This window comes from Lepidochelys olivacea (genome assembly GCF_965140295.1).
Source record: "Lepidochelys olivacea isolate rLepOli2 genome assembly, chromosome: 6".
Classification (NCBI taxonomy): Eukaryota; Metazoa; Chordata; order Testudines; family Cheloniidae; genus Lepidochelys; species Lepidochelys olivacea.
The window spans coordinates 67929478-67948524 of NC_140416.1; the positions used below are offsets into that span (position 1 = coordinate 67929478).

At 46.5% G+C, this 19047-nt stretch overlaps 1 protein-coding gene and 1 long non-coding RNA gene across 2 annotated transcripts in view; both read right to left on the bottom strand.

The window, feature by feature from the left end:
- Window positions 1-1904: 1904 nt before the first annotated feature.
- CHAC1 (ChaC glutathione specific gamma-glutamylcyclotransferase 1) lies at window positions 1905-5352 on the bottom strand. The gene is made up of 3 exons (XM_084630945.1): window positions 4878-5352; window positions 4330-4365; window positions 1905-3404 (listed from the first exon to the last, which is right to left on the bottom strand). The coding sequence occupies exons 1-3, from the start codon at window positions 5079-5081 to the stop codon at window positions 3000-3002; spliced, it is 645 nt and encodes a 214-aa protein (XP_084487071.1). The 5' UTR covers window positions 5082-5352; the 3' UTR covers window positions 1905-2999.
- A 3588-nt stretch (window positions 5353-8940) lies between these two features.
- Window positions 8941-19047, bottom strand: part of LOC311522065 — a 33094-nt gene continuing 22987 nt past the window's right edge. The window contains exons 3-4 of the long non-coding RNA XR_014712050.1: window positions 16120-16289; window positions 8941-13789 (exon numbers count right to left, since the gene is read on the bottom strand). This is a non-coding gene — a long non-coding RNA (uncharacterized lncRNA). The remainder of the gene's footprint in view (window positions 13790-16119; window positions 16290-19047) is intronic.

Below are 19047 nucleotides of genomic sequence, written 5' to 3' on the forward strand. Positions count from 1 at the left end.
AATGAACAGTTTGCCAGTTCCATCACTGGGAGCAAATGCCAGAAAGAGACAATTCATACTATGGTGAACTCTCAGAACTGCCTCAATTGTAACATACACCCACTTTCCAGCTGCTTAAATATCTCTCAAGGAAGACTGACCCACCCCACCACTAGGCTACTGAACCTTTCCACCCAGACAAAGAACCTCAGGCCCCCACCACAGATCTCTAGTGCTCTTGCACCCCTTCCCTTTCTTGCACCACTAGGCTACTGCAATCCAGAAACAAGTACTTCATCCCTTCTTCCCTGCCAGTTTTTCAACCCTCCTTCCATTTCCCATGGAAAGCAACATAAACCCTTTCCAAGCCCCTCAAGGCTGCATCTAATCTAGCAAACTTCATACCTGTAATTCATCACCGGTGCAGTTCAGGTACTTTTACGACCATGTCTTCTAACCCAAACTAGGGGCAGGTGACATGGTAAAAACAAACAAATCATGAGCCTGACCTACATGACCATTTCTATGTCTGCTACCAATGTTGGAATTGTACAGATGGTGAATGATGGGCATGAAGTTTGCTGGTATAGACCAGCTCCCAGCTTTTAGGTGGCGGTCAGCTGGAAATTAGATGATAGTCTAAGGTTGAAGAACCAGATTTTTTTTATCTCTTTTGTCTCCTCTTAACCCTTTTCCTGTCCGAATTTGTTTCCCCCCTTCATACTCTGGCCTTGTGGGAACAGTACCATAGATGTGTATGGCGATTTATATGTGAAGAGGAAGAGGCAGATTAACTGGTTTCCTGAACCTTATATAGTTAGTTATAGCAGTGTAAAGTGGGTATAAAATGCTACTGTTTTGTTGTAAGGCAACAGTGAATCAGGACCAAGTTCCCTCCAGTGAAGAGTTTATCTCATCAGAGGATGGAGAAAGGGGGATGGATCAAGCAGGGATTAAAATCATGTGACTTGTGTGGTATTATTTAGACTTGACAAACACTTTGTAGAGTTTAATTTGTTCCTAACGTAGATAGGAGAGGATTGTTAAGCAGTGGGAGGCAATCTACTAGAAGTGAGTGAGTAGGAGGGGGCTTGAAGAAGAAAGTCTAGGGGTAATGGAGGAAGGAAGCTGTTCTAGGTATAATCATGCCTAGCTCAGATGGCACTTTTCAAACCAGGTAAGTATCGTTATCTCAGATAGGAAAACTGAGTCACAGAGGAGTGGCATGACTTGCCCAAGGTCACACAACAGGTCAGCGGAGGAGCTGAGAATAGGGGTCTTCTGAGTCCCAGTCCAGTTTTCTAGCCCCTAGGCCACACTGCTTCCCCTACAAGCAACATGACAGAAAAAGGCAGGAAGGTGTGAGTAGGCAGAGGAGGCAGCCTCTGGGAAAGAGGGAGGAAATGGCTAAACCGATAGCACACAAATGGCACAGTCCCCTGTCTGACTTCACCTAGCTATTTTCAGTTTGGTTCTTGAGATACCCAAAAAGGGCAGCTGGGGTGGTTTGTACCAGGCATGTCACATTAGCTGGGGGATGTAGTGAGTATTACAGGCCTCAGGCTCTCTCTACTCACAAAGTGCCACAGGTCAAAATTGGGATGCGGACCTTTTAGATCAAGAAAATGTGACATCCTGTCAGAATCTTGTGAAACAGGAAAGCCCTCCAGCAGAAAGGGAACTTCTCATCACTCTGACATCGATAAGATACAGTAACAGGGTGATGATGGGAGCTGTACAGTCTTCTCCACCCCAGAGTTAGGACTGGAGGAAAACTGCTTGTTCTAGTGCCCTGCACCAGGGAAAATGAGTAGTGGAGTCACTTGTGCGCCGGGTATTCTCTCGGTGTGGGCCGTTAGCTTTTAATCCACCCCCACAAAAAAATGCATAAACTGTGCTGCTTAAAAGAATCCATCAGATTTGTTTTTCATTTTAGTGTCAGTTGGTTTTATTACTGGGCACAATACAATTTCACTTCCTCATAGATGCAAGCCACAGTAACATGTCAGGCAAACGTTTCCTCTCCCCCATCATGGAGAAACTGTTTAAAAAACAAGACTAGTCCATGTTGTCAAGAGTCCGTTCTCGAGAGGGATTCAACCAGACCTTGCACTAGCAGCAGCTCTGTCCCATACACTATTTAACAGCAGGGAACTTGACAGGTGAAGCTGATGAGTTTAGGCTTTAGTGCTTCATCAGCTTCCTTCTCCCCGCTCAACACTCTCAGGACAGCTTTTTCTCCACATGTAAACTCAAGGTCTGGTAAGGGGCTCATGCCTTTGTGCCACACCCTGCACTGCAAGGCATGAGCCTCTACACCAGCAGAGGGACGTTCCCCCTCTTAAGGAAATATATATTACTACACATTACAATACATACATCTTCAAGTTGCAAAAGTAAGTGCATTGGTTCTGTCCCTTTGAGACATATATAAGGAGGTAGGGCTCATAAGAACCTATAGAGGCAAATTAATTTTATATTGCACAGGAGCCCCGGCATTATACTTTAAAGAGTCAGGTCACTGTACTGGAGGTGGGAGAGGGAAGAAAGCGGAGGTCTCATTTGATACCAAGCATGCTCTTGTCCCCACCACCGTATAAGTAGCTTTGCCAGTCTGAGGTAGAGTGACCGTTATACTGTGAAAACAACACTGCAGTCAAGTCCAGCTCAACTGGTGTCCAAAATAAAAGTACACTGAAGAGGCCAGCATCCTCTCTCTGAAAGGAGAGGGGTGAACACCACACTCTTCACATCTGACTGCCACGGAACCAAACCTTACAGTGCAAACTCACCAAGCAGTCAAGATCCTCCCACCCAGCCAGGAGACCAGGAATGTCCACCATGTTTCTACAGGTGGGGAGTGGCAGCTCAAGTATGCTTGTAGCAGTTTCCCCACCCCCAGTTACTTGCTCAGGTCTCCCCCAGTCCAATGTATTTGGTCCTTGTTTTCCTTCCTCCCCCCATGTCTTCATTTGACATTTTGAAATGAAGACGTCCCCCCTTTCAACCCTTCACGATGTTCACACTTCCACTGAGGGATTCTCAGCCTGGCATAGACAGGGCAGGATGGAAATGAGGGCCTCCTCAATGGAAAACAAGTGTTCGTCCTCCACCTTGGGACAAAAGTAGCGCATGAAGTCTGCCAGTCGCAGCAGATACTCTATGTTGTGTCCAGAGCGACCGCTCGAGACAATGATCTGGGCTGCAATGTCCTCTTCAGACGCTGGGCCAAGGTAGGTGGGGTTCTGGGGTGTAGCAATGTAAACTAGGGCCAAGATGGGTTCGTCAGCCTCTTTATCCTGGGGGTGGAACTTCACTAGTTTAGTGTCATAGCCCCCCAGGACTGCTTCTCGCATGTTCAAGTACTGGAGTGATGCAGCAATCTGCTCTCCACGGACTTCATAGGCAACACCCCACGTGCATGCCTGAAATTACAAGTGAAGATTATTTGCTGCTGCATTGTATCTGCAACAAATGCACCAGCATTTCCGAAACACAAAACCTTTTGTTTCAGGATGCATGGTCACCCTGTCTAGTTAAACAATGGGAACAAGGCCTGAAAAGACCATCAGGCATCTGAGAAGGGATCACACAACTGATGGAGGAAGGGATGGAGGAAGGGATGGTCTCCCTCTTCTGCTCTCCAAGAAGGCAACAAGGAATAGTCACCTCTGTCTTTCAAAGTCACTTAAAGTGCAAAATTCAGCCCTTGCTGTATGCCATTGAAATAAGAGAAACTGGCCCCAGAACACTCCCAGCAGCCTAGTACTCCTTCACAGGGCAAAAAGGGTCTCTACCTTCTGACTAGCTTATTCTGGAGGGGTAAACCTAGTGTTCACTTTCATCTTGCAGGACGAGGGACCAGATTAATTCCTGGTGAAAAGCACTAAAGTGAGTGTGAGTATATGGGTGATGAATTTGGCACATCATATCCCATTTCATTTCATTTGTCAGGTCTCTAGTTTTAACTCTAAACCTTCTTTGGCTGAATGGTCTAAAGTAGTGTCTGCAATTCCTTCACTTCCAGTGAGTTTGCTGACTAATGCAGTCAGCCCAAAGGAGTGTCAATAAAAAAAATAAGAACTCCAGTAAGGCCATCATATTGATTTATACTAACCCACAAAACAGTTTCCCAGGGTTATTATACCATTATTATCAGATACAGTTGCCAAGGGGTTACCATTGCCATGTAGTTAATGATGGAGATGTTGATTAGCTACTGAAATAGTCTAGTGTCATTACTATGGGAGTAATCCACCTAAAGCCATATAATAAACCTGAACAGTAGCAGCTATAGGTGTATGTATGTATGTATGTATAAATAAATAAATGCTAGATGTAGATACTTACATCATAATCCTCCTGGAGGGTAACCACACGGCCAGGCTACACAGGAGAGAAATATCATTTTAGAAACCAGATCAAGTACCAAGTCACCAGTACAGGCAGGCTAGGGTGATACAGCCCTGCTGACACCCACCGCAGCTCCAGGTACCACCACTACACTGCAGGCTCGTGAGACAGCAGCAGCTGCAGGCCACCCAGCACCACAATGATGGCACCAGCTTCAGACAGGGTATGGGTTGTGCCAGGAGGCACAGCAGGGTGGGAGGGAAGCAGATTTTTTCCAAGATTATTAGATGTGGAGCTGAATCCTGGAGAGAGAGCTTGGGCAGGTGCCTTTATCAGTATCAAGGGCCACTTACCCCTGTTGGAAGTGGTAAGTGGCCCATCCCATCCAGGCACCAAGGGCAGGTAGGTGCCAAGGGGTGGCTTTGATTGGCCACCTCCATGGCCAGGGCAAGGAGAGAGAGAGATTCACCACCAGGGTTACCCCCCTTCTCCCCTCCCGGGGCCCGATCCCCGCCCCCCGCCGCCGGGGCCCGATCCCCCTTTACCATCTTCTCGTTGCCGCGGTGGAAGGTGTCTCCCTGCCAGAAGCGGCGGCTGTAGCCGCGGATGAAGCCCACCTTCCTGGAGCTGAACTCGAAGTCGGGTCTCCACACCAGGGAGCCGTAGCCGAAGATCCAGAGGGGCGTTTTCTGCTCCCCAGCATCCTCCTCCTGCGCCTGGCGCTCGGCGGGCGGCGGGTCCCGCTTCATCGCCCCGCTGCAGGAGCCCAGGCGGCGGGGACCGGGGCCGCTGGCGGCGAGGCGGGTGCAGCAGCGCAGCAGCAGGCTCCCGAGGCGGGTGCACGGGGGCAGCCCCAGCGGAGAGGCGGGGCGCGAACACGGCGGGGGCGGCTCTCCCCGGCAGCTGCCTCAGACGGCGGGACCGGGCGGCCGGGCACTGAGCGGAACGCCGGACGCCCCAGCGCTTTAAACCCCAGCCCGCCGGCAAGCTCCGCCCACCTGTCCGTGACGGGCGCGAGAAAGGGGCTCCTTGTCGCCGCCTCCAATCAGCGGCCCCGGCTCCAGTCCGTTGCCTCCATGCGGAACTGTGATTGGGAGGAAGGGCCGTCAGTCCCGGCAGAGCTCGCTCGCTGATTGGTCGAATGCTGACTCCTGTATCAATCCGGGATGATGCAACTGACCGGGGATCTTTCGGCGGGCCGTGCGAAGAGCAAAGCCGGCGGCTGATTGCATCAGGTGGCCAGGGCATGGCCAGGGGCTGGGCGGGGCGGCAGAGATGTGGGTCAGTAGGAAAAAGGACGTCTCGTGGAACGCTGAGAGCCTGGACCGGGCCAAGCCCCACAGCCGAGTTCAGTGCCTCTCTCTGTCCCTCACTCTCTGAAATGGGCACAATCGTGCTTCCCTAGGCCACAGCCTAAGCTAAATAGTGAGGTGACCCTGATGGGGGGGATGTAAGTAGCTAGCGAGTAAGGAGTCCTATGGCACCTTAAAGACTAACAGATTTATTTGGGCATAAACTTTCATGGGCATCTGCGGAAAAAGGACAATAAACTATCTCAAACTCCTACATGCCACAGGGGGCTACAACAGTGGTACCCTCAACTCACCTAACAATATTGTTAATCTAGCCAACCACACACTTAGCCCGGTGGAAAAGCCTGTCCTATCTCAGGGACTCTCTGTCTGCCCCACCACTCCCACGAACATGATGCAGTTCTGTGGTGATCTGGAAGCCTACTTTTGTCATCTCCAACTCAAGGAATATTTTCAACACACCACTGAACAGTGCACTGACCCACAGGAACCCTCCTACCAACACTACAAGAAGAAGAATTCTGCATGGACTCCTCCTGATGGTCGAAATGACAGACTGGACTTCCACATAGAGTGTTTCCGCAGACATGCACAGGCTGAAATTGTGAACAAACAGCATCACTTGCCCCATAACCTCAGCCGCACAGAACGCAACGCCATCCACAGGCTCAGAAACAACTCTGACATTATAATCAAAGGGGCTGACAAAGGAGGTGGTATAGTCATAATGAACAGGTCGGATTATGAACAGGCGACTCTCCAACACCACAGTCTACATGCCACTATCCTCTCTCTGATCCCACTGAGGAGTACTAAAAGAAACTACACCAGCTGCTCAAGAAACTCCCTGCTACAGCACGGGAACAAATCCCCACATGGACACAGCCCCAGAGCCCCGACCAGGGGTATTCTATTTGCTACCTAAGATCCATAAATCTGGAAACCCTGGACGTTCCATCATCTCAGGCATCGGCACATTTACAGCAGGATTATCTGGCTATTTAAACTCCCTCCTCAGACCCTACGCTACCAGCACTCCTAGCTATCTTCAAGACACCACCGACTTCCTGAGGAAAACACAATGCATTGGTGATCTTCCTGAAAACACCATCCTGGCTACCATGGATGTAGAAGCTCTTTACACCAATATTCCAAATGAGGATGGACTACAAGCTGTCAAGAACAGGATCCCTGATGAGGCCACGGCACACCTGGTGGCTGAACTTTGTGACTGTGTCCTCACCCACAACCATTTCAGATTTGGGGACAACTTATACCTTCAAGTCAGTAGCACTGCTATGGGTACCCGCATGGCCCCACAGTATGCCAACATTTTTATGGCTGACTTAGAACAATGCTTCCTCATCTCTTGTCCCCTAGCGCCCCTCCTCTACTTGCGCTACATTTATGGACATCATATGGACCCACGGGAAGGAGGCCCTTGAAGAATTCCAACTGGATTTCAACAATTTCCACCCCACCATCAACCTTAGCCTGGACCAGTCCACACAAGAGATCCACTTCCTGGACACTACAGTGCAAATAAGATCACATAAACACCACCCTATACTGGAAACCTACTGACCGCTATACTTACCTACATGCCTCCACCTTCCATTCAGAACACATCACATGATCCATTGTCTACAGCCAAGCCCTAATATACAGCTGAATTTGCTCCAATCCCTCAGACAGAGACAAACACATACAAGATCTTTATCAAGCATTCTTAAAACTACAATATCCACCTGTGGAAATGAGGAAACAGATAGACAGAGCGAGACAGGTACCCAGAAGTCACCTACTACAGGACAGGCCCAACAAGGAAAACAACAGAACACCACTGGCCATCACGTATAGCCCCCAGCTAAAACTTCTCCAGCACATTATCAGTGATCTACAACCTATCCTGGAAAATGATCCCTCACTCTCCCAGATTTTGGGAGGCAGGCCAGTCCTCGCTTACAGACAGCCCCCCCAACCTGAAGCAAATACTCACCAGCAACTACACACCACACCACAGAAACACTAACCCAGGAACCAATCCCTGTAGCAAACCTCATTGCCTACTCTGTCCCCATATCTACTCTAGTGACACCATCAGAGGACCCAACCACATCAGCCACACCATCAGGGGCTCATTCACTTGCACGTCTACTAATGTTTTATATGCCATCATGTGCCAGCAATGTACATTGGCCCTCTGCCATGTACATTGGCCAAACCGGAAAGTCCCTACGTAAAAGAATAAATGGACACAAATCGGACATCAGGAATGGTAACACACAAAAGCCAGTAGGAGAACACTTCAATCTTCCTGGACATTCTATAACAGATTTAGAAGTAGCTATACTTGAACAAAAAAACTTCAGAAACAGACTTCAAAGAGAAACAGCAGAACTAAAGTTCATTTGCAAATTTAACACCATTAATTTGGGCCTGAATAGGGACTGGGAGTGGCTGGCTCATTACAAAAGCAGCTTTGCCTCTCCTGGAATTGACACCTCCTCATCTATTATTGGGAGTGGACTACATCCACCCTGATCAAATTGGTCCTGTCAACACTGGTTCTCCACTTGTGAGGTAACTCCCTTCTCTTCATGGGTCAGTATAATAATGCCTGCATCTGTAATTTTCACTCCATGCATCCGATGAAGTGGGTTCTAGCCCACGAAAGCTTATGCTCAAATAAATCTGTTAGTCTTTAAGGTGCCACCGGACTCCTTGTTGTTTTTGTGGATACAGACTAACATGGCTACCCCCTGATACTATCTAGATAGTAGTAGTGGGAAGGGATAGAATACAGTACAGATCTGGGGTTAAGATGTAAAGAAGCAGGTCTATCAAAATAAATGGTTTGAACTTCCAAACTGTTAAATCATTTAATTACATAGTCTTATTACTGATACCTCCTCCTCCGACCCCTCCTCTCCTATTGTTTGTCACAGAGTTGATATGTTTGATCTCAGACTAAACTGTACAATCTCTAGGGCAAGGACTATGTGTTTTATACAGATCTTCTGGCACAATGGGTCCCTGTTCCTGACTGGGGCTACTGCAAGATAAATGAATAACACTGGGAGAGAGGGGCTAGGATGGGAGCAGTACTGGTTTAATGGAATAGGGTGGAGAGTGTGGCTGGGCTGGGCTGGGGGAAGTGCTGGGCAGAGGGGATTGAATGAGAGACAGTGCCAGGTGAATTAAATAATTATCAACTTTATTACAGTAGCACTTAGAGAGCACAACTGAGATTAAGATATTCTATTGTTAGATTAATAGGATAGGAGTAGTCAGTATTGGATTAATTATATAGGAATAGTGTCCTAAGGGAATTGTTTGAAGTACCAGGGTTTGCAACATTTAAAACTGAACTAGACCAAGCACAGGAACACACCCTGATGAAAAACCCTGCAATGATCTAAAAGCAATTTACATGTTCAGCATCTCTGATATCCAGCCATCTTGAATAAGCATATTAGCTGTGTGATTCTGATAAACTGATCAGAAGTAAAATAATTTAAAATGCTGACAATGAAATTATCACGCTGATCTATAGGCCAGACTTCCCCCTGATGCTCTGGAAGTCATGCTAAGAAGAGAAAATGCTAGCCTGCTCGGAATACATATTTTCAGTGATGTACTATATTAACAAACAAATACATATGCTTATGTTAACAAAATGTTGATGGACTTACTGAAAAGATATAAGTTAATAACAAATGTCTGTATGGGAAAAAGAGGAAGGAATAAGACTGAAATCGTAAACAGGACTGGCTCTAGGAAGGTTAATTTGTAAATCCAAATTTAAAACTAGGACCAGACAAATAGTGCAAGCTAAACTGTCCAGCAATGGGTTTTCTCAGATTGTGGTGATGTCTCTCTCTTTTTGTTATGCGCTGTCTAATTAACTAATTATATTCATGAATCCAATCAAGCTTACTTACGCTCTTTAATTACTGAATAAATTCTAACCTCATTAAAACTGGGTGATTACAAATTGGCAACATTCAGTAGCCTTGGTATTAACAATCTGTTTAAATGAATGGGAGCTCTGCAGCTTGCTCTTAGCGCGACTGAGGTTATGCCATAGGTGCCTGTGTTCCATTCTGCATCTACAGCCTCATGTAAACAGAAAACCACTTCAAATTTAGAAAGTTTCTATGCAGCCATACGAGTTTGACATTTATCTCAAAGAAAGCACAAATTTTAGTGAAATTAGTAGAGCCCCTAAAGACAAACCTAGCTCTTTTCATCAGTAAATCTCACAATGCCTTACAGAGGCGATAAGCCTAATTATCCTCATTTTACAGACAGGGAAACTGAGGTACAGAGCAGTGATATGAATTGACTATGGTCACCAAGCAGGCCAGGAGCCAAGTCAGGAATAGAACCCTGCTCTTTCAAGTCCCTGTCCAGGGTTCTATCCACTACACGGACTTGTCTGATGCCCTGGTGCATTCGGACTTAATTTAAACCCTGGTCCCAAATTCCATTTGTTTTCTCAATGATTTGTTTCGGAACATTCATAATATTGTGACAATGCCATAGAATATGTAACATTGCCTGAACGCCCATGCAAAATTCTTCAGACCTCCAACAGGCACCTTATCCACAGCTGCGTGGTGGTGAATGCATGGCCCTCAGGTGAGTTCTGTGAGGAAAAGAGTTGCCCAAAGAATTTGTGATTGAGAATTGTGAGTCAACATTCTTCCATGAAACAAACTGTGATTTTTTTTCCCACTTAGCTTTAAGTACTTGGAGTGACAACCTGGCAGAGGTCAACCCTCAGAAGGTGGTGCCTATGTGCAAAATTGGATGTGGTGCCCATTTAGATAGCTGCAGGTGAGCAAGGGATATGCAGGCAGGGCTTTAATGCTTTGTTGTATGCTGCATACAAATGGAATGAATTTCTGCTACTGAGCAGGCTGTAGAAAAGATTTTGATTGATTTTGCCGTGACAATGGTTTAAGCAACATCAGTGCTCCCCAAGAGAGCAAATCATCTTTTCAACACCTGCCTGCATTGGGGCCTCAGTGAAATAGTCTTCTCATAATTGTCAGGTTTGTCTTGCCCCCATAATGGAGATTTTAGTAGTAGTCAGGGATTGGAAAACCTAATTCACCCTATTGCAGCAATCTGAGTTCCTGTACTGATGTTCTCCTTTTACGCTTGTAGAAGCTGAGGCCCTGAAGTACAGCAGACCTGTCCATCTGAGGACTTCTAGGCCCACACTGTATGCTTTAAGCCCTGAGATAAATATCTCCATTCCATCCTACTGAACATGTTCTTCACATCTGAAAAAGTGGAGATGGCAGTATAATTGAAAAGCCCACTCTCCTAATCCTGAGGTGTACAGAGCCCTGGCAATTCCAATGGGAGCTAGAGGTGCTGATCGGGCCCAAAACGTGGGAGGGGTCTCTGAATGGGAGCTGCATTTCTCACTGAGAAAAGAACAAGTACAAGAGACGGACAAGTGTGAGCATTCATTTCTCTGTGTCTGTGTGCAGATGTTTTGCCATATTGGCACTATTTTAAGTTCCATGGTAAGTACAGATTGACAATTGGCAAAGTCTTGGGAGGAGATTGAAGAAATCAAGGCTTTGCTGTGATCTACAACAAGAACACACTCCTTCTCTGTGTGGGGATTCCACATCTGGTGTTTCGCAACAGCTGATGAACATTGTTGGCCAGATTGGGAGCCCCATACTTGCAATGATAAGCAGTTGCTCACATGAGGAGTCCTATTGTAACGATTTGTATAGATAGCTGCTCACCAGTATACAGGGTTTACAATCTGGCCCTGTGTGTTTCCCAACAGAGGTTGTAAGATGACAAGAGTCTATTGTCTTATTTAAGTGGAAGCAAGAAATGAACATTGGAATGCGGAGGGAAGGAGGCTGGAGCTGTCACTTAGCTCTCCTTGTTCTCCAGCCTGGTCACACACATGCAATAGACTCTAACCCAGGAATGGATGATTAATTGCCGGACATAGTGAAGCTAGGTGCTCAGTCAGTACTACAAACTGGAGAACAGGTTAGTTTTGCAGACAAGTCTTCCATTGTCAGACTACTTCTCTTCTCCATGCTGATGGGTGTATGAGTGTGGGCAATGGAGGCACAAGAGAAAAAATGTGAATTTATTTGCAAAGTCTCTTATCCTGGATTTTACCTGCCACAGGTAATTTCAGTTTAACTTCAGTCAAGATCATTAACTGGCTGTGTTTAATCATTAAGCAGTTAATATTAACTACTAAGTGAAGCAAAAGCCTCCAATATCAGCTGAGGTCAGGAGTAAAGATCTTAAGTGAAGCAGAGGGAATGTTAAAATCCAGTTTGGTGCTTGGAAACTATTATGAATTAGGCATTACATAGGCCAACTGTACCAATAAAGGCAGGTCATGCCTCAGTTTCCCCTACAGGCCCCAGGGCTGACGAAGTTGCTCATCTTCTCCACCAAGGTTCAGACCAACAGTCACCTTCCCACCTTGGAAAGGAATATTGTCCCTCTTAGAGTTCATTGAAGCCCTGACATAATTTTAATACAAGTAACAACATTCTCCAACCCACAAAGTAAGACATGTTAAAATGAAGCAGGTCTCCATCCCCACTTTAGGCTGCCTACCCAAGAGTCAGCCTCAGCACCTATTTCATTTCTCAGTTCCTTTTCCCCTATTCCAGGGCCCCACTTTCCAGGCCATGTACATCAGTATTAACAGGCCCTCTTCTTCAAGTCCTGTACACCTATTTCAGTGGCTCCACACCTCGGCCACCTCCATGCTTGTTGCAACTCTTCTCCCACACAGCCCTCAACTCAGGGCTTCTGCAGGCTGGCTCCCTGCAGTGTTCCATTCCCCAGACCCTCTTCACCAATACCTACAAATCTTACCTCTGCTGAGCATCATCTCATGGGAACCTCCCCCCAGAAGCAATCTTCCTTTACTGGGCTCAGCCTACCCTGACTGTGCTGGGTCTCCCCCTTTGCTGATGGGCTGCTGTCTGAGCTGTCTACTCAGCAGGTTCCCCAGCTCTGGCCAGTTCTTAGCCAATGCAGAGAGCGTGCTGTGGTTATCTGCACCAGCAATTCTCAAGACTGCTCTCTCAAGTGTCACAGTCCCTGCCAGTCCTTCCTACTCTCCCCCACACTTTTTTTTTCCCCTGGTGGAGCAGACTTGACTGGATAGCCTGGATAGATAGACTGGATATCATCACCACCAGTTATACCTCTTAACTATATAGCAGTTTATATTCTCTCATTGTGCTAAGAGGAGAGATACGTGTGCAGGAATAATACGTGTGCAAATAGGTGCCAAGGAACCAATCTGGAAAAAGACAAGGAGATCTGGCCTCTTCTCTGTGCATGTGTGAATGGCAATGGCTATTAACATTAGTATTACTAATGCTTATATGTTCATATTGCAGGGAGAGCAGACCTCCAAGCTAAAGCACATGGATGTTATAGATGCCAAGATAAACAGGCAGGTGCGAAGGGAGGATATGGGGACAATGATGTCGTGGAGTGTTGAGGAGATGGATGCACATACAGGAATAAAACAGAAGGGGATAAAGGAGATGGAAAACTGTAGAAATCTGGCAGTTTATTATTGCCAGTCAAGCAACTAATGGAAAGGAATGGCATTGATATGTTAACAGTGGAAGAATTAAAACACATCCAATCCCAGGCTCACTGACATTTAAGGAGAAAAATTTAGGTTTTGCAGCCTGAAACTGGTTTTCTCAGGCTATAGGAGAAAAAAAGACCTGGTTTATATTTAGCGGTAAACACAGTGCTCCCTCAGGGCAAACATTCTGTTTGTTACTCTCAGGTGACTGATGTATAAGTACCGACACTGGCTAGGATTCAGTGCAGCAGTGAATGGCTGCAGAGCAAGAGCACCACAAACAGGTCTGGTATGATGCACAGGAACAGATTGTAACAGAAATAATTATCTTCAGCTCGAATTTCAGGCCTGTAAAAATATATCTCGACAAGCCGTGGATGTGCATGGATTGGAAGAGGCGTTCTTGTTATTGAGAAAGGGATTGTACTGTACAGAAATCGTTGACAGTGAGATAGCACAGGGAGTCCTAAGACAGGAGAAACATTGGCCCATTTCCATCCACTCTGCTTGGCATGGCTTTCCTTCTCTGCAGGGAAGAGAGGAGAGAATTTCAACACACATTTACTTCCCTCCCCTACCCTCCGGCTTCAGTGGCTACACTGGATTTGGAAGTGATTCACAGAATCATACAAATGTAGGGCTGGAAGGGACCTTGAGAGGTTCCAACAGTGCTTCATGCACTGGGCCAGAGCCGCACGTGATGTAAATTGGCATCACTCCATTGATTATGGTAAAGCTACACTGATTTCCACCAGCCAAGGAGCTGGCTCACTGTCTCTAGTGAGACAAAAAGAAAAGGAGGACTTGTGGCACCTTAGAGACTAACAGATTTATTTGAGCATAAGATTTCGTGAGCTATAGCTCACTTCATCGGATGCGATCTGTAGCTCACGAAAGCTTATGCTCAAATAAATTGGTTAGTCTCTAAGGTGCCACGAGTACTCCTTTTCTTTTTGCGAATACAGACTAATACGGCTGCTACTCTGAAACCTGTCTAGTGAGACAGACTCAGTGCAATTCTTACAGCAGCAACCAATGCTCTTCAGACCTGAATATGGACAGGACAAATACAAATTCCTATAAACCATCTGCATTTGGTTAGTTTAAACAAACCAAGCGGGAAAGATATTGCCAAGGCTTCTGAATAAAGGACTGGATGATATAAAATGAAGTGGGGAAGGGTGGGGCATGTGGGCTACATGCAAAGGGAACAGACGTTCATTGGGAATTTTGACTTAGGTGTACAGTCAAATACATTTGAATCAATGTTACTCTGTCCTGAGGGGGGAACAATAAAAAGAAAGGGCAAAGGTTCACTGGTGATGTCCCAGCGTCTTTTTCTAAACCAACTGTAGCAACAGTAGTGCTAGTGTAACGTGCTGATTGACAGCACCAGTGACCAATGCCCAAAGCAGCGAGGCAGGCTTCCCATGCTGTCCTGGCACTGTGCTTCCATCTTAATGATGCCTTGTGGGCTGTTAGCACACTACAAATAATAAATAATTAATAACTTGCGGGATCTACCCATAAGAGTGAGAGGGGAGTTGAGACTGCTGATGCAGCCTGCCTTGAGTCTGTTCATTGATACTGCTAATAGAGGTACTAATTAGTGACAGCGGAGTGTGTAGTTTTTGTGATATTGCGTGTGGGTCCAAGAACTGGCCTGAGACCAACATAGATCACGTGACTCGCCTTCAGCTAGTAATTAATTATAATCACCTCTAACCTAACCTGAAACTGACTGGTGATCTAATAATGAAAAACTCCATGTAATCTATTAGCAATCCCTTGTGTCAAACAGTCACTGACATCTCAGTGTTTTACCTGGAAATCATCTAAAGTTCTCTTGGAGGTTGTTCGCTTCTATAAAAAAAATGTCCCGATTGTTGTACTTTTTCCACGATTTTCTTCCCCCCTCTCTCACACCCAGGAATCAATGCAGTTTCAGCACTGCTTCTATAGGCCATGGACTACTTGGACATGCCAGTGTTGCTCTGGCCACATAATGATAGTTACTCTGTCCTGGAACTGTTATTTCTCAGTCAGCCAGACCACACCTGTGTCCTAGTGCTTACTGTATCTAACTGATCATCTCTTCCGGGCACTGATCATGTCCTGGCACTCTCGGAGGCCTTATCTATATGGGTTTGAGCAGTTCTCGAAATCACAGGTTCTGTGAATGAAAATGGGAACTTGTGCTTTATATGTTTTCACTCTACAGTTCCTGAGTGTAATTTCTTCATAATGAACTGAAGAGCTGGTTGATTTTGAAGTGATTTGTCTTCGTTAATTTAAAGAAGGCCACATGTTGACTTATTTGAAAATTAGAACACTCCATTCCAGTAACATCACTAAAACTAACTGGCCTGTATGGGCAATTAGGATAATAGGCCAGATCCGCAGCTGGTGTCAATTGTCCTAGCTCCATTGACTTCAGTGAAGCTATGTCAATTTACACCAGCTGAGGATCTGGTGCAACATGTCTACAATTATTTCTGCTCTTAGAGCCACAGAACATTTCTCGTGACAGATATTGGATCTTCTAAGCCAGGGGTTCTCAAGCTTCATTGTACTGCGACCAACTTCTGACAATAAAAATTACCACACGACCCCAGGAGGGGGACCGAAGCCTGAGCCAAAGGCCAAGCCCCACTGACCCAGGGCGTGGGAGTGGGCGTGTGGAAAAGCTGAAGCCCAAGGGCTTCAGCCCCAGGCAGGGGGCCTGTAACTTGAGTCCCAACACTCAGGGCTGAAACCCTCAGGCTTTGGCTTCAGCCCTTGTAACAACCAGGGGCTTAAAGCCCTGACCCAGAACTATATACAGGACAAGTGATCGGAGCCTAGATGCCTCTTTACCATATCTTGCAGCTTGGTTACAGACGCCCACCGACATGATAGGACGGAGCACTAGACGCAGGCCGTGACAGCAGGCTCCTGAGGCTGGGACCTCCAGACAGGTAAGCTGACAATTCTGTTCTTCTCTTTGCAGACCTTCCTCCCCGCGCCGTCACATGTCCGTGTGTGAACTGGAACCAAAGGACAGCAGATGGACCGCTATCGTCGCATGCAGGTATGTACCCTACCCCAGCAACCCTTAGTGTGATACCTGTCTGCCTCTCAGATGGGCAGCCCTGTGTGACTGGCGGACTGGACTGTTACTAGGCAGATTACTAGTCACATGGCCTGCCTCTTTCCCTGCCTTTAGCAAAAAGGGCACCAAAGGCTGGGGAAGAAGGGCACCAAACATGGATTCCCAACAACAACGAAGGGAAATCCAAGATGGCTATGAGGGGATAACTGTAAAAATTGAAAAATAAAGAAAGTTCCCCTACAGAAGGACTGGCAATGAGCTCAAGCAAGTCCTGGGGAGGGTCAGCAGCAGTGTCCCTGAGCAACAGCAAGCTGGGGAAGTTCTATGGGTGCTGGGGTGGTTCCTTGTAGGGAACGAGCTGGGGATGGAACCCATGAGTGGCTTGGCTAGAGAGACCTGGGGAAGGTCCAGGAGGAGATGAGCAACATAAGCAGTGGCCTAGGGGAAAGTGAAGCTAGAGTATTTAAGTCATGGAGACAGTTGCTTCCTGAGCCCAGAGTGGAGGGAGGGCCTCAGCTCTCCCATACCTCATCTGTGCCACCTGGAGGGCGGAGCTGCAGCTAAGTGGCAAAGGCCTTATGATGGGGTGCAAGCTCAGCCCTCAAACGGTTAATGCAGCAGATGTCAGGGGTAAGGACCTGCAGCTAGACTGCTCACCTGCTCCCTTACCCCAAGCAGTCTAATGAGTACATCTGAGCCCCAGCTGAGCTGCTTGATTGGCCTAACCCTCCGATTGGCTGAGAGGATCAGCAGACCTGCTCTGAAGACTGCAGCAGGTGGGTATTAGCTGGTTAATGGTCAAAGCATTTGCCCATGGTTATGATACCTTCTGTCTTGCCGTGCTACAGATAATCATGTTCTGATCCCTAATGTCTGACTAGCTCTGACCCTTGGCTCTGGCCTCTAAGTCTGGCTCTGACCCTGGATGCCTATTCCTGGCTACTGACTCCTGCTACAACCACTGTGATTGCCCATGTCCCAGTCCCTAATGGTAGACAATTAACCCTGACTTGCTAGAGGGAGCAGGGGAAATATAAAGGGGAGGCAGTAAGGGGGAGAAAGCTGGGTGTGAGTAGGAGTGTAGCGTACAGTTCTGCATAATTGTAGCGACTGTTGGTAGTAGTGGCTGCCTTTGTTTTGTTAGTACTATTGCTTTTCTGTTGGCAGTCTGTATAAGTGCCCCTGGCAAGCAGGGTCCACAACTGCCTGGCTGTTTTATTTAGTGCTGGGAGATTAGTGTGTCAGCCCACAGGCCTCTGCCAGAAAGCGAAATGGTCAAGACGCCAGCGCAGGCAAAGAACCTCCCCTGCACGAAGGGGAGAAAATTTGTTGTGTAGGGTTGGACTTTTGCTTTGATCAGAGGGCTAAAGCACTAAGTCATTGAGCCACCACAAGGAGACTGTAGACAACTGCTGGGAAACTGAGGCACATAACCATCCAGACAGCAGAGGGAAGCTGCTCCTTCATAGGATCCCTTCACCTGTACCTTACCACACCCTTCATTGTTTGCATAAACTATCCCATGTCTTGCTTGCTTTATAACATTTGACTGTGCTGGAAGGAACACAAGTGAGTGAGTAGCTGGATGCAGTACCCAATGTGTTCAATATTTTGTCAGCTAACTCGAGTGTAACAAATTCTGCAGATAATCTGGGAAGATACAGGTTAAGGGTCAAGGGATCCTAAGTGACTACAGATAGGATTCAGAACTTTAAGCTATCAAATTGTTTTTGGTTTTATGTAGCATATATAAAGGAATAAGGATGTGACAGATGTGCAATGTTGGAAGTGTGGAAATGTCAAAAGACTGTTAGACTGAGGTATGCCAGATGCTATCGTAGGCACTGGGATTATGCCTATGCTTGTATATGCTTTGATATCTGTGTGCATTAGGGACTGTATTATAGCTCCATGGGGAATGGTCACTGAACTTCCACCAGGAACTAAAATCTGTGTGGTGTAATTAATTCAAATTCTGGGACAGGTAAACAACTCTGGGGAATTCTCCCACGGCCCCGGGAATTGCCTATACAGGTTCAGAATAGGTTCAAGAGGCCCAGCAAACAAAGAAAGGGCTCTTGGTATAAATGGTCAGCCTGAACAGGCAGGGGGACCCTCATTTGATCCTAAAACTGACATGAAACTGTAACCAAGTGTGTGAAACTCTGTGGGATGGGCTTAAAGGATAGGTAACTTGCCAGGGTCTCCAAGTGGAACATGGGTGACATGTTTCCTCTTTGGATCCAGGTTGTACAAACACCTGCTTTCTCTCTCATTCCTTAAAGAAGGCTTTGGAATTTGTGCCTTCAGTGAAAAGCTTTTGAGCTCTAAACATGTGCTCTAAGCATGTGCTCACTGGGTTGACTCTTATGTCCTGATATTGGGTATGTCTATGTCTCAGTAGATAGAATTCAGGAGTTGTGATATCCCTTGGGGAGTTTGTTTTCAAATACAAGTGAAAGCCCATTTCTTTATGGTTTAGAAGATCTAATACCTGTAATGAGAGAGGTTCTAAGACTTTAACAGCTGCAGTAATCACAGATGTGTTGTCTATGAGTCTCCAAGTTTGTTCTTGTGATGTTATTGAGGGGGAGCTTTGTTTTCAAGTAAATCAACATGTCTTCCTTATGTTAACTAATGTGAACCACTCCAAAATCAAATCTCTTTAGTTTAATTATGAAGGAATGCCCCTC